At 40.0% G+C, this 23,116-nt stretch overlaps 1 protein-coding gene across 5 annotated transcripts in view; it reads left to right on the top strand.

Moving 5' to 3' along the window:
• The first annotated feature begins 339 nt into the window (after positions 1 to 339).
• The window catches only part of CPLANE1 (ciliogenesis and planar polarity effector 1), a 162,439-nt gene continuing 139,662 nt past the window's right edge, over positions 340 to 23,116 (top strand). For 3 of the 5 annotated variants that reach the window (XM_032278933.1, XM_032278934.1, XM_032278935.1), the window contains exons 1-12: positions 341 to 652; positions 1,960 to 2,086; positions 3,652 to 3,787; positions 3,895 to 4,014; positions 4,636 to 4,868; positions 5,593 to 5,699; positions 8,157 to 8,313; positions 9,026 to 9,129; positions 18,388 to 18,570; positions 20,997 to 21,246; positions 21,422 to 21,577; positions 21,747 to 22,516. In XM_032278933.1, coding sequence (XP_032134824.1) covers positions 2,006 to 2,086; positions 3,652 to 3,787; positions 3,895 to 4,014; positions 4,636 to 4,868; positions 5,593 to 5,699; positions 8,157 to 8,313; positions 9,026 to 9,129; positions 18,388 to 18,570; positions 20,997 to 21,246; positions 21,422 to 21,577; positions 21,747 to 22,516 — 2,297 coding nt within the window. In that variant the 5' untranslated portion in view covers positions 341 to 652; positions 1,960 to 2,005. Of the gene's footprint in view, positions 653 to 1,959; positions 2,087 to 3,651; positions 3,788 to 3,894; positions 4,015 to 4,635; positions 4,869 to 5,592; positions 5,700 to 8,156; positions 8,314 to 9,025; positions 9,130 to 18,387; positions 18,571 to 20,996; positions 21,247 to 21,421; positions 21,578 to 21,746; positions 22,517 to 23,116 lie in introns of all 5 variants that reach the window. The other 2 variants (XM_032278936.1, XM_032278932.1) reach the window with 2 other exon arrangements.

The following is a 23,116-nucleotide window of genomic DNA, read 5'->3' on the forward strand; positions in this document are numbered from 1 at the left end:
TTTCCAGGTGAGCAGAGCTCTCGGGCTGCCCGCTTGCGACCACTGTTCCAGTTAGTCATAAGAACAGGGCGAAGGAGGTGACAACAGTAAGGAAAAGAAATCCTTAGGACGGTGAGTTCGGAAAACGACTTCTTCAGGGTTCCCAGGTGCCCGCTTCAACTGGGGAGGGCGGAACAAAACCCCTTTATTTTCGGGTCTGTGCAGGGTCCCCACTAGGCAGGCGCAGCCCTTGAGTTCCCGATTGGTCGGTTATTAGGCGGCTCCCGGCAAAGCCCCGCCCAATGCCTGCACTCAAAGGAGGAGCGTCTGAGGAACGCTTGGGAGGCGTGAACTGAGGGGGCGCTGCGGAAGCTGAGGAGGGCAACGCGCGGGAGTAGGGGCGAGGAGCGTGGTGGCGGCTGCGGCTGGCCGCTCAGAGGACCCGGGCGGGGGTATCTGAGAGCAGGGCCGCCGGCGCTCCCGACCAGCTCTGAGCAGGCGCCGTGGCAGCACCCGCGCCCCCCCTGCCCGCCATCCGCCGTCGCCAGGACGCAGGCTCGCGTCAGGGCGGGCGACTGGGCTCGCGGCCGTCGGCCTGGCGTCTCCACCACCAGCAGTCTGCCTCGCCGCGCCTTCCCCGCTCCCGACCTGCCGGGCCCTGCCCCTGGCGGAGGTAACTGCCCGCTGATTCCTTCCCCCGCGACCCTAGCCTCCACTTACGCCCCTGGACCCGGGGGTCCTCGGTCTCCCCTCAGGCACCCTTCTGTGGGGCAGGTCGGCGACCTCCCTCCTCCCGCGCCGTCTCCGCCGCACCCGGCCCTAGTCTATCCCCACTACCCAGTCGGGGCCCGTCCTCGCTGTGGGCCTACCCCAGCTTCCTGGCGTCGCGGGCTGACGGGGTCGCCCGGCCGGCGTGGGCGGTGCCAGGTTCCGGCCACACCTCGGCCCCGGACTCGAGCGCCCCAGCTCCCGCCTGACTACCAGGCTTCTCGAGCAGGATCCATAGGAATAGAACGTGTAATTTCCCTCACTGTTAGCAATTTTAAGAGTGACTAGTGGATTTAGGGCATGTCAGTACATAAAGTTCCCAGTCTTTTTTCACTCAATAATTTTAGCAGCACTGATACAATGACTGGATTTATTTCATGAGGAGCTGCAAATGATGCTTTTATAATGCCGGCGTTCCTCTTGTATTTGGTTAATCCTTGTAAAAGAATTTATTTTATTTGTAATTTTATTTGTTTATTTTTGAGCCGGAGTTTTCTCTACGTTGCCCACGCTGGAGTGCATTGGCGCTCACAGGCGCAATCACTGCTCGCTGCAGGCTAGAACTCCGCTGTTCTCAAGCGATCTTTCCACCTCAGCCTCCGTGCTGGCTGATAGCTAGCATCTTGATAGATCTTTGTGTACTGTTGGCCGGGCGTGTTGGCTCAGCCTGTAATCCAAGCACTTTGGAGGCCAAGGCGGGCAGATCACCTGAGGTCGGGAGTTCAAGATCAGCCTGACCAACAGGGTGAAACCCCATCTTTAATTAAAAAAAAAAAAAAAAAAAAATCTTTGTGTGCTGTCTCTGACTAGTTTTTCTTTTAATGCTATTTTACTTTTTTAAAAAACAGCTATTTAGGTCTGGCACGGTGGCTCACGCCTGTAATTCCAGCACTTTGGAAGGCCGAGGTGGGCGGATCACGTGAGGTCAGGAGTTCGAGACCAGCCTGGCCAACATGGTCAACCCCAACTCTACGAAAAACAATACAAAAATTAGCCAGGCATGGTGGCCCATGCTTGTAGTCCCAGCTACTTGGGAGGCTAATGCAGGAGAATTGCTTGAACCTGGGAGGTGAAAGTTTGCAGTGAGCTGAGATCACACCACTGCACTCCAGCCTGGGTGACAGAGTAAAACTATGTCTCAAAAAAAAAAAAAAAAAAAAAAAGTGAATATTATGGACCACTTGTTATTATTATTACTATTATTGTTTACAGAATCTTGAGACTTTTTATCTAATTGGTCATTGATATCTTAACAAACATGGAGGTAAGATTAGAAATTTTGACATCAACAAGCATTAAGCAGAAAAGACCATGGCCACGTGTCTCCTGGTTGGGAAAGGTAGGTTTTTTTCCTTTTTTTTTAAATTCGTGCAGTACCAGTTTTATATATGTTGCATGTGTGTTTTGCCTGTAATATAGGAGTGTTCTATGATCTTAAATAAATAAAACGTTATTTACTGGAGAGGATATACAGGAGGATCACCTACCTGTACACTGAACAGGATTTTGTGTATGTGTTTTCATTATAATGAACAAGTTAGCTTTTCCAGAATGTTAAGTGGTTTGTTTAGAAGAAGACTTTACAAATATATATATATTTTTCACATTATGTTTAAGTCAAGTTTAAGTTAAGTTGAGATGGCATATATCAAAAGGGAATATTTAATCTCCTGAGCTTTCCTTTACCGGAACAGCCGATGAAGTGTTTCCTCTTGTTGTGGTTTTCATGATTGTTCTATAAAGTGTTCTTGGAACTAGAATGGAAGAACTGGGCCACAATACGTTAATAATCCAGGAATGCCATTCATAATATATGACATAGAGTCCCCTTTTAGGGGATGTAGGCAACTCTACTGTATGTATAATGATTATTGAAATAAAGTGTTAAATTTCCTTTGAGAAATTATGCCACTAATTAACTCCCCTAGAATAGGAGTTCTCAAACTTTACAATATATCAGAATTATCTGGAGAGGTAGTTAAAACACAGATTGCTGGGCCCCACTCCCAAAGTTTTCAAAGTTAATTAGGTATGTGGTAGGGTTGGATATTTTGTATTTCTAATGGGTTCTAAGGTGTTGCTGATGCTGCTAGCTCAGTTTTGCTTTGAAAATCACTGTCTTAGAATATATGAAAACAAGATTAATTCAAAACAGCTCACTTTTTCTAGGTAATAAAAAATGAGCAGAGTCACGGGTTTATGAATTTCAGAAGCTATATCTATTTTAATTGAAATAAGTAAGTAAAAAACCTGTCCATACTACTGTTAAAATTGATGAGAATCAGGTACAGTGGTACACACCTGTGGTCTCAGCTACTCAGGAGGGTGAGGTGAGAGGATTGCTTGAGCCCAGGAATTCTGGCCAGCAGTGTGCTGTACCAGTTAGGTGTCTGCACTAAATTCAGCATCAATATGCTGACCTCCTGGGATGGAGGGGCTGGGATGACCACCAGGTTGCCTAAGAATAGTAAACTGGTCCAGGTCAGAAACGGAGCAGGTCAAAGCTCTCATGCTTATTGGTAGTGGGATAGTGCCTATAAATATCTACTGCACTCTAGGCTTGGCAACAAAGTGAGACCTCAGCTCTTAAAAAAAAAAAAAGATTTAAACAGACAACCCAGCTTTGGCTAGCAGAATTGGAAGACACTCCTATAATTTTAAGCTTCGAAGAAATTGAAATATAACTATTAGGTCACCTAACCTAGTAGTTCCAATGAGGTATTTTAAAATAGAATTAAAAATGTTCAGGTTACTATAGAGCATCAAGCTTAATTTTCATTTTATGATTTGTGGTAGAAATGGATAATCTTTCTTAAATGTCGCTTTCGTTTCTGAGATTATTTAGGCAGTAGGTTGAATTAATTTCTGGCACCTCTTGAATCCTTCACATGTTTCTTCTCTTAGGAAAAAGAAGCTGTTTTTCTTTTGGATGATAAATTTGTAAATGAAATTAATTTGCTATCAGGAAAGATAAAGAAGAAAATTCCTAGTCTGCAACCTTTGTTGAAGGATGTTATTGTCCTAACAACGTCCAGTAATGGTTAAGTAGTACTGATATTTTCAAATGGCTAAAAATGTATTTTTTTAATAACTAAGGGTGATGTTAAGGAAGGTATTAGAAGTATTTCATTTCATTTTTGGAAACAGATGCCTGGCTGGCTGGGATACTCATTACAGGAGAGCTTTTTCTTTGGAACAAAGATCAAGATTGTTTGAAAACTATACCAATAACTGAAAAGCCTAAGGAAATGATCAAAGCTACAGTAGGTGGGAATTCTTTGTTTGTTAAATTGGTTTAACTAGGAGAAATAGGAAAAGAGGTTGAAACATTTTTCTGTTATTGTCTTGAAAATATATTTCTGTATATGTGCATATGTATATCTGCTTGTATATATATTTCTGTATATATATGTGTGTGTATGTGTGTGTGTTTATTTTTGGTCGTGTTTGTGATACCGAGACTCAACTTGAAGAAGAAAATTCTGACATGCCTAACATATCTGTAATAATAATAGGTTTCTAATATCACATAATAAGTACTTGATAAATGTTGCTATTTTTTGTACTTTTTTTTTTTTTTCTTTTTTAGAGACAAGATCTTGTTCTGTCACCCAGGCTGAAGTACAGTAGCATGAGCATAGCTTAGTGCAGCTTTGACCTCTTGGGCTCAAGCAGTCCTTCTCCTTAAGCCTCCCAAAGTGCTGGGATTATAGGCAGGAGCTGCTGTGCCTGGATTGTATTTTTAATTTTTTTGCTAGTGCCTTAGTTTTGAAATCCTGAATGGTAACATTATTTGGGTTTCTTATTGTAAGAATACCTAAATTATATACTTTTCTCAGGGGAATTCAGACTTCAGAAGTTTAATTAGTTTTTTTTTTTTTTTTTTAGCAAGCTCTTTGAGACCATACTTGTATGTATCTGGAAATGGGAAAAGAATTCTGCTCATAACACCTTCTGGATGCATATTTCTTTGGGAATATTTGGAATTAAAGAATATCTTGGCTTCTAAAAGCCTTTCATTGGTGGGTCAGTGGTCCCAGGTCATACCTGAAGAAGCAGTTCTCTTGCCTTCCACTGAAGATAAAGAAGCTGTAGTGAATGCTGTTTTTATAAAAAACGAGGTAAAGTCAGTCTCAGACTTAATCTGTAAGCTGATTAGCAGAGTATGTAATGGTATAACTATACATCTTAGTCACCATAAATTGTCACAGTAATTGTGAAATTCTTGTATGGAAAATATATTTTGTATTTCTTGGGTCACACTTTTAAAAAGTATTTATTAAAAGTAGTTTTAACTTAGAACTCCTTTTCTCTAGACTTGATTTAAAATTATAGCTTGTTTGGTAATTTAACAAGCTAGAACTGGTCATACTAAACACACCATTTAACTGGGAAATACAGATTCATGAACTTTAAAAAAACAAAAAACATTTAAAATAGCTGTTTGATATTCTTTGTATGTATGGACCAACATTTCATTATCTAAACCACTATTGTTAGAAATTGCATTTTAAAATTTTATTGTCCCCCCTAGCCCCGTGGTGCCCTAATTTAAATAATATAAAAGTATAAAAAGAAAAATAAATATAAGAATGTTTCCATTTGTAGCCACAATAAATGTCAGTATTTTTTAAGACCATTAGCCACAACCTGATTACCCATTTGAGACCTGCCTCTGGCTCAGAAAAAAATTAATTAGTCTTTACCTTAATGTTAAAAATAAAAAAGAAAAAGGAAGATCTCAATATTTTTTACTAGTTTATGATGAATATATTTATATATTTTTTGTGTCTTGATTTATTTTTTGATTAATTTCATACTAAAATACATTAAATTTATCTACAGTTATTTGGAGACTGCTGCCTGTGTTCATTTACTTTTTATTCTGGGGAGTGCCTGAAGTTAACATTTCTAGCAATTCGGTGGCATGAGAATGTATTTACATCTATAAGGTGAGATAAATGTTTTCTTGCTCCTTATTTTCTTACTGATTTTTGTTTTCTTTTGGAGGCAGGGTCTTGCTCTATCACCCAGGCCGGGGGTCAGTGGCACAATCATAGCTCACTGCAGCTTTGAATCACTGGGCTCAGGCAGTCCTCTCACCTCAGCCTCCTGAGTAGCTGTGACTATAGGTGTGTGCCACCATGCCTGACTAATTTTTTTTTTTTTTTTTTTTTTTTTTGAGACGGAGTTTCGCTCTTGTTACCCAGGCTGGAGTGCAATGGCGCGATCTCGGCTCACCGCAACCTCCGCCTCCTGGGTTCAGGCAATTCTCCTGCCTCAGCCTCCTGAGTAGCTGGGATTACAGGCACGTGCCACCATGCCCAGCTAATTTTTTGTAGTTTTAGTAGAGACGGGGTTTCACCATGTTGACCAGGATGGTCTCGATCTCTTGACCTCGTGATCCACCCGCCTCGGCCTCCCAAAGTGCTGGGATTACAGGCTTGAGCCACCGCGCCCGGCCCGACTAATTTTTAATTTTTATTTTTTAACAGACAGGGTCTTGCACTTCTGGGCTCAAGCAGTCCTCCTGCCTTGGCCTCCCAAAGTGCTGGGATTACAGACAGGCATGAGCCATCATACCTGGCTCCTTATTTTCTATCCCGTTTTAAACATTATTATTTTTTGATCCATATACATGCAATAACATTTGTAAATGTTATTGTGAGTTTCAATTTCTGAGGCTGTATAAATGCTTTTCTTCCTCTCTTTTATTTCTAGATGATTAATCCAGAAAGTTTATCTTGTTTTTGTCTTGTTTCTCTTTGAAGTGGGAACTTGTAAAAGATAAGACAAACTATGTTTTTGCTTCTCTAAGACTATAAAAGTAACTATTTTGGAAAATAATTCAATTGAAATTTAAAAGAGACATAAGTGTTTTGATTTGCTATTGTACCTTTTAAATGCTTGAGTGTTAATTAAAAATAATTTTATTCTAAAAAGCCTAATAAAATAGAAAATATGTGTTATTTTCTTACAATGCCTAAGTAAGGTTTAGTAAAATGATAAATTTTTTTTTTTTTTTGAGATGGAGGCTTGCTCTGTTGCCCAGGTTAGAGTGCAGTGGTGCAATCTCAGCTCACTGCAATTTCTGCCTCCCAGGTTCAAGCCATTCTTCTGCCTCAGTTTCCTGAGTAGCTGGGACTACAGGCATGCGCCACTGCTCCTGGCTAATTTTTGTATTTTTAGTAGAGATGAGTTTCACCATATTGGCCAGGCTGATCTTGAACTGCTGACCTACTTTTTAAATCCCTGTAAAAATGTTTGGTATTATGTAGAAATATGTTTATCCAAACTTTTAGTGGAAGCAGGTATAATATATTTGGCATTGGCTATAAAAACATGGCTCTGCTAACAAAAGTCTAATATTGAACTTATTTACCTAACCGGGAGCTGCTCTTTTGTTGCAGACTTCTGAAAGGTCTCTGATATAGTTTGGATATTCATCCCTTCCAAGTGTTATGTTGAAAATAATCCCTAATGTTGGAATGTTTGGAGATGGGGCCTGGTGGGAGGTGTTTGGGTCAAGGCTGCAAGTCCCTCAGGAATGACGCGGAGTTCTGCTTACAGGAATGAGTTCTTTCTCTGAGTTCACAGGAGATCTGGTTTTTTGAAAGAGTCTGGAATATCATCCTCCTCTCTCTTGCTCCCTCTCTTGGGAAAATCCTGCTCCCCCTTTCCTTTCTGCCATGGTTATAAGCTTCCTGAAGCCCTCACAAGAATCTGAGGAGATGCTGATGCCATGCTTGCGTAGCCTGTAGAACTATGAACTTGAATTAACCCCTTCTCTCTCTCTTTTTTTTTTTTTTTTAGTAGAGAAAGGGTTTCACCATTTTGGCCAGGCTGGTCTTGAACTCCTGACCTCAGATGATCGCCCACCTCGGCTTCCCAAAGTGGTGGGATTACAGGTGTGAGCCACCACGCCCACCACGCTATCAGAGTCTCACTCTGTCACACGGCTGGAGTGCAGCAGCATGATCTTGGCTCACTGCAAACTCTCGGCTTCAAGCCATTCTCCTGCCTCAGGCTCCTGAATAGCTGGGATTACAGGCACTTGCCACCATGCCCAGCTGATTTTGTATTTTTAGTAGAGACAGGATTTCACTGTGTTGGCCAGGTTGGTCTCAAACTCCTGGCCTCAAGTGGTCCGCCCGTCTCAGCCTACCAAAGTGCTGGGGTTACAGGTGTGAGCCACTGCGCCCTGCCAACCCCCCCCGCCCCACTTTTTTTTTTTTAATAAATTACTCAGTCTCAGGTATTCCTTTACAACAACACAATGGATTAACATAGTCTCTACAATATTCCCTAAGTACACATGTAGGTTTTAGGGTGGATCCTTTAATTTTTGTAATGAACTATATATAAATTTAAACATTACTATACTTTTAATTATTTCATTACCTTTTTAGATCATTGCCATACCATGTTCACTGGGCTCAACAAGACTGTCATCTCTGCAGTCTAATTCCTAAATGTGAATCAGTAAAGTCAAGAGGATCTCTAATTTCTGCCTTTTCAAGAGATGGCCTTACTCTGGCAGTAACTCTTAATCAGAAAGACCCCAAGGTCAGTAAATATCTTAGAAAGTAATCTATAAAAGAAGTTTATTCCAGTTTTGAGATTTTTTTTTCTTAACATTCCTTTATATTCTTTTTTTTGAGATAGGGTCTCCCTCTGTTACCCAGGCTGGAGTGCAATGGTGTGATCATGGCTTACTGCAGCCTCGACCTCCCAGGCTCAAGTGATCCTCTCACCTTAGCCGCCCAAGTAGTTGGGGCCATAGGCTTGTACCACCATGCCTGGATAATTTTTGTATTTTTTGGTAGAGATGGGGTTTTGCCATATTACCCAGGCTAGTCTTGAATTCCTGAGCTCAAGCAATTCTCCGACCTCAGCCTCCCAAAGTGCTAGGATTATAGATGTGAGCCACTGTGGCCATCCTACTTTATGTTCTTTAAGTTGGAGATGTTTAATCTAACTTGACATTGTGGATTGGTAAAGTTATTTAAATTAGCTGCCATAACTTTCAAAACTTGGCTTTCAGAAATGAAAAAAGAATAAGGGAAAAAGAGGAAAGAAGAGTAGTGTGGTAACTAATGTTCTTAAGGTAGAACATAAAAGAGCAAAGGTTGTTGGGATCAATATTGCATTGCCAGTCAGGAAATACTCCCTACATAGCTTATTAATAAAATGATAGATCTCTGTATCACTAGAATTGTAAAGAATGATTACAGTAAAATAATTTTAATAGTTTTCTTGTCCTTTTTTTCATTTCTAGGCAACTCAGGTATTATTTATAAACACACTGAATTTTGTTACTCTCTGTGGTAGCCTTAAAGGGTGTAGTAACAAGAGTCCCGTTGTGCCAACTGCACTTATTAGGTAAGATCTCTTTTGTCTGTCTTTTTTTTTTTTTTCTTTTAAAAGAGATGGGGTCTCTGTCGGGGTGGTAGCTCACACTTGTAATTCTAGCACTTTGGGAAACAAAGGTGGGAGGATCACTTGAGCTCAGGAGTTTGAGACCAGCCTGGGCAACATAGTGAGACCTCGTCTCTACTAAAAAATGAAAAGAAATTAGCCAGGCATGGTGATGCACACCTGTAGTCCCAGCTACTTGGGAGGCTGAGAGAGTGGGTATCACCTGAGCCTGGGTGATGAAGGCTGCAGTGAACTATGATCTCACCACTGCACTCCAGTCTGAGTCTGAGCAACAGAGCAAGACCCTGTCTCAAAAAAAAAAAAAGAAAGGCTGGGTGCGGTGGCTCAACGCCTGTAAATCCCAGCACTTTGGGAAGCCAATGGGGGCGGATTATCTGAGGTCAGGAGTTTAAGACCAGCCTGGCCAATATGGTGAAACCCTGTCTCTACTAAAAAAAATTACCCAGGCGTGGTGGCGTGTGGCTGTAGTCCCAGCATTTTGGGAAGCCAAGGTGGGCAGATCATCTGAGGTCAGGAGTTCAAGACCAGCCTGGCCAAAATGGTGAAACGCTGTCTCTACTAAAAAAAAAAAATTAACCAGGCGTGGTGGCATGTGCCTATAGTCCCAGCTACTTGGGAGGCTGAGGCACGAGACTTGCTTGAATCCAGGAGGCGGAGGTTGCAGTGATCTGAGATCTTGCCACTTCACTCTAACCTGGTTGACAGAGGGAGACTCTGTCTCACAAAAAAGAAAAAAGAGAGCGGTATGGGGTCTTACTTGCTGCATAAGCTGGAGTGTAGTGGTGTGATCATAGCCCACTGCAGCATTGATCTCCTGGGCTCAAGCAGCCCTTCCTACCTCAGCTTTCCTAGTAGCTGGGACTACAGGTGTGTATCACTGTACATGGCTAATTAAAAAAATTTTTTTTGTAGAAACAGGATCTTGCTATGTTGACCAGGATGGTCTTCAACCCCTTGTCTTAAGTGATCCTCCCACCTTGACCTCCTAAAGTGCTGGATTGCAGGTCTGAGCCACCATGCCCCCACTAAAAGTTGCTTTATATAAGGAAGGCCTTAAATACTTTAAGGAAATGTCTGGTGGGGTAGAACATAACATACTTTCTTTTCTCTTTCATTTCTTTCTGTGTCTTCTTAGGAGGAGTTTAATCATGAGTAAGTAGAGAAATGTTGGGCTGAATTGGAGAGGCTGAAATGAAAAAGCCTTGTTTGGAAAGAACATTATTTAGTCAGAGAGCCTGGGTTTTTTTTTTTTTTTCTTCTTGCCAAAAAGCATTCTACCAGCCTGGGGGGTTTATAGTCTTTAAAAATTAAAACAAATTGACAGATCCAAGATGGCCATTTAGGAACAGCTCAGGCTTGCAGCTCCCAGTGAAAGCGCAGAGGGTGAGTGGACGCCGCATTTCCAGACGGATTTTTATTGCCCACAGACCAGGAGATTCCCAGGCAGAGGAGCCCCACGGGTGGCCAGCATGACTGTTTTGGCCGGTGCGGCCGTTTAGGTCCCCGCGGCTGTTTTGGCCCTTGCGGCGCCCTGGCACGGCAGTTCTCCGTACAAAATACACTGGTCTGGGTGCCCTTTTAGCTGGCGATTGGAGCCCGGGAAGGCACAGTCGCCCATTCATCTGACCTAAAAAGGGGTCGTTAACAGGGAGCCAGGCCAGGAGAATCCTGGGCAAAAACAAACAAAAAAAGCCCGACGAATCTCAGCGCCGCTGTTTAAGCCGGAGCCGTGAGTCGCTGCAGGGGAAATCACATAGACCCAGGCGCCTTCTCAACAGGCGACTGGAACACCTGGGATAGAGTCGTTCAACTAAAAAACAAAGGCTCTGAGGCAGGGAGCCAGGTGATCAGGCCTGGCTGGTCCCACCCCCACAAAAGAACAGCAATCAGAAACTCTTTGGATTGAGAGTTTCACAGTTGAACCCAGGACAGTCCAGCTCTGTTGGGGAGGGGTGTCCGCCATTGGGGAGGCACTCCACCAATTCGGAGGTAGTCCACCATTGCTGAGGCAACCCGCCATTGCCGAGGCAACCTGCCATTACTGCGAGAGTCTGCCATTATAGAGACGGGCCACCAATACTGAGACAGTTCTAACTATACCCATATAAACAGGACTGCAGGGAAGTTCACATGACAGCTGGGTGGAGCCCACAGTAGCTCAGCAAAGCCTCTGCAGCCAGACAGTGACTAGGCTGCTTCCTTGCTGTGCAGGGCAGCTCTGAAAAAGAAAAAAAGGCAGCAGCACAATGGAAACTCATAAATAAAGCCCTAACTCCCTGGGACAGAGCGCCTGGGGTAAAAAAAAAAGGTGTTTATGAGTTCTTCTGCAGCAGACCTCAACGTACCTGCCCAGCAGCCCTGAATGAAAAGCGGAGCTCACAACTCAGCACTTGAGCTCTTGTAAAGGACAGACTGTCTCCTCAAGCAGCTCCCTGACCCCCATATATCCAAAGAGTCACCTCATGAAGGACAGATCAGACTGACACTTAGCGGGTATCCTTCTGGGACAGAGCAGAAAAAGAAACTGATAGCAACCATTACTGTTCTGCAGCTGCTGCAGGTGATCTCCAGGCAAGCAGGGCCTGGAGTGGACCTCAGCAGCCCTACAGCAGAGGGGCCAGACTGTTAGAAGGAAAACTAAGAAACAAAAATAACTTCATTATCAATAAATTGGATATCCACTCAGAGACCCAATCTGAAAGTCAGCAACTACAAAGACGACAGGTGGATAAATCCACAAAGATGGGAAGAAACCAGTGCAAAAAGGATGAAAACACCCGAAACCAGAACACCTCTCCTCCTACAAGGGTTCACAACTCCTCACCAGCAAGGGAACAAGGCTGGAGTGTGTGTGGAATGAATGTGATGAAATGACAGAGTCAGACTTCAGAAGGTGGGTAATAAGGAACTTCTGTGAGCTAAAAGAACATGTTCTAACCCAATGCAAAGAAACTAAGAACCTTGAAAAAAGATTTGAAGAAATGCTAACGAGAATGGACAAATTAGAGAGGAATATAAGTGGAGCTGAAAAACACCACACGAGAACTTCGCGAAGCATATACAAGTTTCAACAGCCGAATTGATCAAGCAGAAGAAAGGATATCAGAGGTCGAAGATCAACTCAATAAAGTAAAACGAGAAGACAAGATTAGAGAAAAGGGCTAAAAAGGAATGAACAAAGTCTCTAAGAAATGTGGGGCTATGTGAAAAGACCTAATCTATGCTTGATAGGTGTACCTGAATGTGACGAAGAGAATGAATCCAAGCTGGAAAAAACTCTTCAGGATATTATCCAGGAAAACTTCCCCAACCTAGCAAGGCAGGCCAATATTCAAGTCCAGGAAATACGGAGAACACCACAAAGATATTCCTCAAGAAGAGCAACCCCAAGGCACATAATCTTCAGATTCACCAGGGTTGAAATGCAGGAGAAAATGCTAAGGGCAGCCAGAGAGAAAGGTCGGGTTACACACAAAGGGAAGCCCATCAGACTCACAGCAGATCTCTCAACAGAAACCCTAAAAGCCAAAAGAGAGTGGGGGCCAATATTCAACATCATTAAAGAAAAGAACTTTCAACCCAGAATCTCCTATCCAGCCAAACTAAGCTTCATAAGTGAAGGAAAAATAAAATCCTTCATGAACAAGCAAATACTCAGAGATTTCATCACCACCAGGCCTGCTTTATAGGAGCTTCTGAAAGAGGCTCTACACACAGAAAGGAACAACCAGTACCAGCCACTCCAAAAACATACCAAATGGTAAAGAGCATCAACACCATGAAGAATTTGCATCAACTAATGGGCAAAACAGCCAGCTAGCACCAAAATGGCAGTATCAAATTCACACATAACAATATTAACCCTAAATGTAAATGGACTAAATGCCCCAATCAAAAGACACAGACAGGCAAATTGAATAAAAAGCCAAAACCCATCAGTGTGCTGTATCCAGGAAACCCATCTCATATGCAAGGCTACACAAAGGCTCAATGTAAAGGGATGGAGGAAGATTTACCAAGCAAATGGAGAGCATAAACAAGCAGGAGTTGCAATTCTCGTCTCTGATAAAATAGACTTTAAGGCAACAAAGATCAAAAGAGACAAAGAAGGACATTACATAATGGTAAAAGGATCAATGCAACAAGAAGAGCTAATGATCCTAAATATATAAGCACCCAATACATAAGGCAAGTTCTTAATGACTTACAAAGAGACTTAGACTCCCACACAATAATAGTGGGAGATTTTAACACCCCATTGTCAATATTAGCAACCATTGTGGAAGACAGTGTGGCGATTCCTCAAGGACCTAGAAATAGGAATTCCGTTTGACCCAGCAATCCCATTACTGGGTATATATCCAAAGGATTATAAGTCGTTCTACTATAAGGACATATGCACATGAATGTTCATTGCAGCATAGTTTAAAATAGCAAAGACCTGGAACCAACCCAAATGCCTATCGATAATAGACTGGACAGGGAAAATGTGGCACATATACACCATGGAATATTACGCAGCCATCAAAAATGATGAGTTCGTGTCCTTTGTAGGGACATGGATGAACCTGGAAGCCATCATTCTCAGCAAACTGACACAGGAGCATAAAATCAAACACTGCATGTTCTCACTCATAGGTGGGTGTTGAACAATGAGAACACATGGACACAGGGAGGGGAACACTACACACTGGGATCTGTTGGAGGGAAATAGGGAGGGATAGCGGGGGGTGGGGAGTTGGGGGGGACGGCATGGGGAGAAATGCCAGATATAGGTGAGGGGGAGGAAGGCAGCAAATCACACTGCCACGTGTATACCTGTGCAACAATCTTGCATGTTCTTTACATGTACCCCAAAACCTAAAATGCTATAAAAAAAAATAAAGGAGATATTGGGCTTGGTACGGTGGCTCACACCTGTAAACCCAACACTTTGGGAGGCTGAGACAGGAGAATCATTTGAGTCTAGAAGTTTGAGATCACCCTGAGCAACATAGCGAGATCTTACCTTTACAAAAAATAAAAAAACTTAGGCATGGTGTTATGCACTTGTAGTACCAGTAACAGCTACATGGGAGGCTAAGGTCGGAGAATCACTTGAGCTTGGGCTGTTGAGGTTCACCACAGTTGTGCTACTGCACTCCAGTCTGGGCAACAGAGTGAGACCTCTTCTCCAAAAAAAAAAAAAAAAAAAAAAAGAGGAAAAAGGAAATATTAGTCTTCCAGTGTGAGCCTGCCTATTTTGACTTACTAAAATTTACTTTTTATAATTCCAAAAAAAAAAAAAAAAATCAGTTAACCAAGGACACAACCAGTATACATGTGCTTCAGAGAACATTTAGAAGTGTGGTATAGGAGGAAGGTGACAATCAACTCTCTGAGAAGACTGAATCAGGAAGAATGCTAAGATTCTTTTGAAAAAGAAACACACAGACAAAAAAGGCAGTGATTGAAATAGTCTGACGAACATGCTATATGCTTACGCATCCGTCCTCTGTTTCTTTTCATCTCCTATGGCTAGATTTCTGCAATTCTTGACAAAAATGTATAGCCCACCAGTTTTGTAGCAGTAGCTTATACGGAGAAGGATTTCACCACTGACTTTCACATTGCCATAGTCTCCTGTTTCACTGTAAACACTCATCATGCTGTTAAGGCTGGTCTGGAATAAACAAGATGTAAAAAGGAAAAAAAAAATTAAAACAAATTTTAAAAAATGTGCTTAATGGGTACAGGTGTGTATTTATTACATGCATATGTTGTGTAGTGGTGAAATCTTGGCTTTTAATGTTAATAGTGAACATTGTACCCAATAGGTAGTTTTTCAGCCGTCACTCCCCTCCCATCTTTTGCAAAGTCTCCAATGCCTATTATTCCACTTTGTATGTCCATGTGTACCCATTGTTTAGTCCCTACTTATAAGTTAGAACATGTAGTGTTTGACTTTCTGTTTCTGAGTGATTTTGCTTAGGATAATGACCTCCAGTTCCATCCATGTTACTGCAAAAGACATGATTTCCTTTGTGTTTTTTTTTTCCTTTTTTTTTTTTTTGAGATGGAATCTCAGTCTTTTACCAGGCTGGAGTGCAGTGATACAATCTCTGCTCACTGCAACCTTCATCTCCCGGGTTCAAGAGATTCTCCTGCCTCAGCCTCCCAAGTAGGTGGGATTACAGGTGCTCACTGCCATGCCCGGCTAATTTTTGTATTTTTAGTAGAGATGAGGTTTCACCAAGTTGGCCAAGACAGTCTCGATCTCTTGACCTCATGATCCGCTTGCATTGGCCTCCCAAAGTGCTGGGATTACATTCGTTTTATGGCAGAGTGGCATTCTGTGGTACATAGATATACACACGTCACATTTTCTTTATCTAATCCTTTGTTGATGATGGTTCTGTTGATTTTCATATCTTTGCTATTGTGAATAGTGATGTGATAAACATAAGAGTGCAAGTATCGGCCGGGCGCGGTGGCTCAAGCCTGTAATCCCAGCACTTTGGGAGGCTGAGGCGGGTGGATCACGAGGTCAAGAGATCGAGACCATCCTGGTCAACATGGTGAAACCCCGTCTCTACTAAAAATACAAAAAATTAGCTGGGCATGGTGGTGTGTGCCTGTAATCCCGGCTACTCAGGAGGCTGAGGCAGGAGAATTGCCTGAACCCAGGAGGCGGAGGTTGCGGTGAGCCGAGATCGCGGCAAGTATCTTTTTGATACAATGATACAATGATTTCTTTCCCTTTGAGTATATGCCCAGTAGTGGGATTACCAGATTGAATGTTAGTTCCTATTTTGGTTCTTTGAGAAATTGCCATACCGTTTTCCATAATGATTGTACTAATTTACATTCCCACCAATCAAGTTTGTTCCCTTTTCTCATGTTCTCATGAGAAACATGTTCCCTTTCCTCTGCATCCTTGCCAACATGTTGTTTTTTGACATTTCAGTAATAGCCATCTGACTGGTATAAGATACTGTCTCATTGTTATTTTAATTTGCATTTCTCTGATGATTAATGATGTTGAGCATTTTTTCATATGTTTATTGGCTGCTTGTATGTCTTTTGAGAAATCTCTATTCATGTCCTTTGATCAGTTTTCTTTTTTTTGAGATGGAGTCTTGTTCTGTCCCCAGGCTGGAGTGCAGTGTCTCGAACTCAGCTCACTGCAACCTTTTCTTCCCTGGATCAAGCGATTCTCATGACTCAGCTTCCTGAATAGCTGGGATTACAGGCACATGCCACCACACTCAGCTATTTTTTTTTTTTTTAAATATTTTTAGTAGAGATAGTGTTTCACTATGATCCACCTGCCTTGGCCTCCCAGAGTGCTGGGATTATAGATGTTAGCCGCTGTGCCCAGTCTCTTTGCCCAGTGTTTTTAATGAGGTTTTTTTTTTTTCTTGTTGAGTTGTCTTAGTTCCTTGTATATTCTTGGTATTAGCTGTTTGATGCATAGTTTGCAAATATTTTCTCCCATTCAAACTCCTAGGCTCAAGCTATCCCCCTGCCTGCCTCAACCTCCTGGGACAACAGGTGCATGCCACCACTCCTATTTTTTTTTTTTTTTGTAGAGCCAGGGTCTTGCTATGTTGCCCAGGCTTGTCTTGAACTCCTGGCCTTATGCAATCCTCCCACCTCAGCCTCCCAAAATGTTGTGATTACAGAAGTCAGCCACTGCACCTGGCTGAGACAGTGTAGTCTTTTTTTCTTTTTCTTTTTTTGAGACAGAGTCTTACCCTATCGCCCAGGCTAGAGTGCAGTAGTGTGATCTTGGCTCATTGCAACCTCCACTTCCCAGGTTCAAGCAATTCTTTGCCTCAGCTTCCCGAGTAGTTGGGATTACAGGTACCCGCCACCGTGCCTGGCTAATTTTTATGTGTTTTTATTGGAGACGGGGTTTTACCATCTTGGCCAGGCTAGTCTTGAATTCCTGACCTTGTGATCTGCCTGCCTTGGCCTCCCAAAGTGCTGGGATTACAGGCATGAGCCACCGAGCCTAGCCGAGCCTAGTCTTTTAAACAAAATTGGCATCCTCTACATATAAGTCAGTAGAAACATAGGGGAAATTTGGGATGGCACATGAGCTACCACCAGGATCTAAGTAGGAAGATTTCCTCTTAGAGCTTCTAACTTCCTTTTCTGAATACTTTTCCATGCTATTCTATGAATTTCCAGAGTTTTCAGGTTTATCTAGCCCTGCCTCTTTCTTTTACTCTCCACAAGTTCCTTTCTCCTAATAAATTTCTAATTCATATTATTCATAATACTTTGAAAGTATTAGTCTCAGTTCAATGGTCTCTTTGATTTAGAATGTCTGTCATTTTCTGAGGATGACCTTACTGTTTGTTCTTATTAAACATTAATATCACCAGATATCAATACCTGCGAAAAGAGGGTAATAAAGGAATTAAAATCTAAAATTTTAAAAAATAAAAATAAAATTTAAAAAAGTCACCAAATAGTTAAGGAGTAGTAACAATTAGAGCTGTGGGAAAAGGGAGTCTCCTGTTGAGAGGGACTCATAGCCTTCAGAGAGGACAGATGTGGTCTTGAAATCTATCAGTAGATCTTGGTTGTGGACTCTAATAGAATTAAAATTCATTCTAATATGTGAGTGACTAAAAAGCTCAGTTTTTTAGAAATATTTTCATATATATGTATTTTTGAGATATTATTGAGATGGAGTCTCCCCCTGTGGCCCAGGCTGGAGCTCAGTGGTGGGCTCTTGGCGCTCTGCAACCTTTGCCTCCCTGGTTCAAGCCATTCTCCTGCCTCAGCCTCCCCAGTAGCTGGGATTACAGGCACCTGACACCATGCCCAGCTAAGTTTTGTATTTTTGTAGAGATGGGGTTTCACCATGTTAGCCAGGCTCCTGAACTCCTGACCTCAGGTGAACCGTCTGCCTCGGCCTCTCAAAGTGCTGGGATTATAGGCTTGAGCCACCATGCCTGACTGAATATTTTCATTTTTTAATTGCTTATGAATTTCTAATTGGAATATTGTTAAAATAGATGTTTATGAACAAACTCCTTTGTTCTAAGAAGTAAAATTCATGAAATGTATATGGCAATTGCCTACTACTAGTCATTCTTTTGCCCTCATGTTTTGAACTGTCACACCTCTGCTTGGTACAGCCCATTTTAAATGGTCATAGACATTGTAAAGTGTCTTTTTAAACATGTTGTCTCTTATTTATTATAGGTCCTACTGGGTAGGTGATATCAGCTGGACGCATGATAGTCTTTTTCTGGCTTGTATGTTAAAACGTGGCTCTCTGGTTTTATTGACCTGCCAAGGTGAATTGCTAACATTGATTACATTTGGTTGCTCTATAGAATTTGGGCCAGCAGAATTTATTCCTCTTCATCCACTAATAACATATAGGTGAGACATTTGAGTTATGTTAATTTGTTCATAGAATTTTTTTCTCTTTCATATTACTTTTACTGTGTATTTAAAAAATTTTCATCTTTCAAATTGTCTTACTCTTTCTTTGAGTCTGTCATCTCAATATCTGTTTCTTATTTATAGTTTTTTTCTGTTTCTTTCTGTGGCTTAATCCTGGTGAAAATTTGACATTGTGACTATGTAAGTATAAGTTATTTAAATATTTAATAGCACTAAAAGTTATCTTATTTGATATAAAAATTAATAAAAGTATGATATTATTAAAAAAGAGCACTTAGAAAATTAATAACTCAAAATTAACTTGATCAATGGATTTATCTACTTTTTTCCCAAAGGGAAAATGTTACCAGAAATGGATAGAAAACTCTAGGATTTAGCCGTATTTTAATTTTTGTTGTTTTAAAAATTATTTTTTTATTTATACATAATATTTTACATATTTATGGGATATATGTGATACTTCATTACATGCATAGCATGTGTCATAAAATTTTTACTTGTGAGATGAAGTAGCAATTTGGCTTTGAAGTCAGATCAAGATTCACGTAGTGGTTCTTTTACTTACTAGTTGTATGACTTTAGGTTAGTTTTTTTTTTTTTTCCACTTTTTATTCTTATCCTTATTCTTATTTATTTATTTATTTTTTTGAGGTAAAATTTCTCTCTTGTTGCCCAGGTTAGAGTGCAATGGTGCGATCTCAGCTCACTGCAACCTCCACCTCCCAGGTTCAAGTGATTCTCCTGCCTCAGCCTCCCAAGTAGCTGGGATTACAGGCAGGCACCACCATGCCTGGCTAATTTTGTATTTTTAATAGAGATGGGGTTTCACCATGTTGGTCAGGCTGTCTTGAATTCCTGGCTTTAGGTGATCCACCCGCCTCGGCCTCCGAAAGTGCTGGAATTATAGGTATAAGCCACTGTGCCCGGCCAATTTTTTTATTTTTAAAAATTTCTTTTGATCTCCAGTCCTGTAGAAGAGTTATTATTGAAGCCTCAGTTTCTTTTACTATAAAATGAGGGTGACAATAATTGTCTCTTAGGGTTGAGAGAATGAAGTAAGATAATATATAATTATAAATCAGCACAGTCTGGCATAAAGTTAGTGCTCAGTAAATATTTGTTATTGATGTTGATTATATGTTGCTAGACACATATGCATAACTATTTACAAGACACACAAATTGGAAAAGACCTTTGAAATTAATCTAATCTTTTTGCTTTATAGAAAGGAAACTGAGATAGGGTGTTTCCTTGATTATATTTAGCAAAAAAAGACACAATTTTTAGCAATAGGTAATGCTAATGAAAAAATGTGTCACTTTCTGCAGTGAAAGTATTTTTCCTTGTTATGGTCTAATTCATAATTGACTAGAATTTTCTCATTGTTTAAAATTAATATTTGGTGCCTGTTTTCTGATTATGAAAGTATAGTATTCATTATTTATTTTAAAACTCAGTCAAATGTTACAAAACTAAATGATGTAGAAAATTAAATACTTGTAATCTTATACTTCAGAGATAACAATTATTAACATTTTAGTATGTTGTCCCCCAAATTTTAAAAATATTCACATAACGATGATAATAGCAGTATTAGTTTCTTTTTAAAAAACTGGATAAATTATGTGATATATCCTGTTTACTATTTTTCATTTTTGCTTTAACAGCATATCTTTTACATCTTTCCATGTTAGGCATAATTTTTAATGATTCTACAGATGTTTGTGGTGTGTATGCTCTGTAATTACCAATTTTCTATTGTCATTTGGCTAATAAAAAGTCTATATTTGAATAGTTGCCTAACCAGAAAAAAAAATTACACTATACTTTGATGATTTGTTTCTTTTATATTTGTAAAGACCTAACTTTAGTAAGGAGTGCTATTAAGTAATAAGAATCAGGTACATCATAATAACAGTAAATATGTATGTTTAAGTGGAAAATCAAATTTAAACAGGTAAAATTTTACTCCCCACCATTTTCTCCAAATCTTCTCAACTTTTTTTTTCTCCGCTTTAATAAAAAGTATACTGATAGCTCATAATTGTATTTGTATAAGCATATTTAAATATATAGTAAGAGGAAAGTTAACTATTTAATTTTCTTTAATAGTAAAAATAAACTGCCTTAATTATTTTCTGAAATAGGTTATATATAGAGTAAAAACAAAATAGAGCAAATGCTACCATTTAGGAAAATTTTAAAACATATGAGCCTATATATTATTTTATCTTAATTACTATTATTTTACCTGAGAGATATATACATATTTAATATTTTTGTGTGTTTCATTCATCTGCTTGTTTTTTCATTGTTCTATAACTTTTTTCTTTTTTTTTGAAAAACATTATTTTCTTAAGATCTCTCTTATTGATTCTTGTATTTTGGTGTTTGTTTACTAGACCACAGCAGTTTACATTTCAAGATTCAAATAATTCTATAGATTCATCAGCTTCTGATACTGACCCTATGAGACAGAGATTTTCTATAAAAGCACACTCACGGTTACCCTACCTCGTTATATCTGATGGATATATGGTCACAACCCTTCGATTTCTTGATAACCTGTCTCCATCAGTGCACATGAGATCACTTCTACTTGATTCAGCCCAGAGGCTTGAGAAAATATATCAGAGTGTGATATTGTCTAAGGTATAGTGCTTTTTTATATCATTAGGAAAAGTTGCCTTTTTCTTTTCAAATTTAAAGCTTTACTGATGGTAGTGTCCTTGAATTGTATACAGTCATCTATAGAATTTTTAATTCCTTATAATATAATTACAGATAACATTTTCCTCTTGGAAATTTTTCATCTTTTCTTCTTTAGCCAAAAGGCAAAGGACTGAACTTGCGATCACTGAATTCCCTAAGGTTTAGTCTGTTAAAACACCAAGGAAATGAAAGTTCAGCTGCTTTTACTGTCCCCAAATTCTTGCAGGCAGAAGAAACAATGAATTTAAATGAAAATACAGCAGATTTTCAGGTACTTAGTAGCAGTATTTTATTTACTTTGAACAGTTATGACTTTATTCCAAGAAACATATTTTGTTTTTCTCTTGTTAAAAGGAAAGAGAAATTTAAGAACACTAAAGAGATTCTATTGATAAGATATTAAATGGTATTAAGTATCATTTTTTCCCCTCATGTTTTAGGATTTTGAAGCAGAAGAAACTGATGAAGACAGACACTTTCCAGACAACTTATTTCCTTTTTGGAACAAAAGAGATGATCTGCTGTATAGTAGTATCAAGGAAGGAAGATTGGAATTTGCATCTATGTTTGATACGATACATGCAAAGGATGATAGTGAGGAGACAGATAGAACCATTACAGTACTGCATTCTATCCAGAAAAATCTACTTGCAGCATGGACTATAGGAATTTCAAAAACTGTGACAGAAAAAAATTTAATGTTAAATTACATAGTAGTTTGTATCACTCATTTTTTTTACATTCTTCAATTTATAAAATGTCCTTTTCCCAAATTTGACCTTTTTTTAAACAAAAGCTCAAGACATAATGCATGGATACTTTGTATCTTTCAACTTTTTCATCAGTGTTTATCAATCCGTTACTGGGATATAAGATACAAACAAGATGTGGGGCATTTGATAAAGCTAACCTCAAATACTATAAAACTTTTGCTGACTCAGCAACAGAAGGGTCAGTTATTCTCAGAGAAACTTTTAGCCTGTTTTTATTTACTCAAAATGGTAGCTGACAATTTAAATGGTGTATACAGTCTTCAACCTGAAGTTATTTCAGCATCAGCTGATGGAAGTAAAATAACAGATCAAGACTCATTGGTGGTACCTATTTTTCAAATGTTTCGAGATAGTAGTTCTCAGGAAAACTGGTCTTGGAACTCATTTTTCAAGATTCATCCTCAAGTAGTAAGTCCTGTGCAACAGCCAGGACACAGGTATAATCACGTTAATATTGGGATACCATTAGCATTATGGATTTTTAAAATTTTTAAAAACTTGAGCTACAATTCCCATGTTGTAAAATTCATCATTTTAAAATGTACTATTTAGTGTTTGTTAGTGTATTTATAAGGCTATGAAACTATTAATACTAATTCCAGAACGTTTATCAACCCCCAGAAAGAAATTTTCTATCTATATTAGCACTCAGCGTTATAGATTTTGTTATTTTAAAAAATATTTAAGTACATGTTTCAAAACATGTTAAATATATTTATCATGTTCTACATGATAAATGTATACAATTTTAGTTTGCCAATTAAAAATTTTAGGATTGCCGGGCGCGGTGGCTCAAGCCTGTAATCCCAGCACTTTGGGAGGCCGAGGCGGGTGGATCACGAGGTCAAGAGATCGAGACCATCCTGGTCAACACGGTGAAACCCCGTCTCTACTAAAACTACAAAAAATTAGCTGGGCATGGTGGCGCGTGCCTGTAATCCCAGCTACTCAGGAGGCTGAGGCAGGAGAATTGCCCGAACCCAGGAGGCGGAGGTTGCGGTGAGCCGAGATCGCGCCATTGCACTCCAGCCTCCTGA

This window comes from Sapajus apella, unplaced genomic scaffold (genome assembly GCF_009761245.1).
Source record: "Sapajus apella isolate SASKATOON/1434 unplaced genomic scaffold, GSC_monkey_1.0 scaffold11, whole genome shotgun sequence".
Lineage (NCBI taxonomy): Eukaryota > Metazoa > Chordata > Mammalia > Primates > Cebidae > Sapajus > Sapajus apella.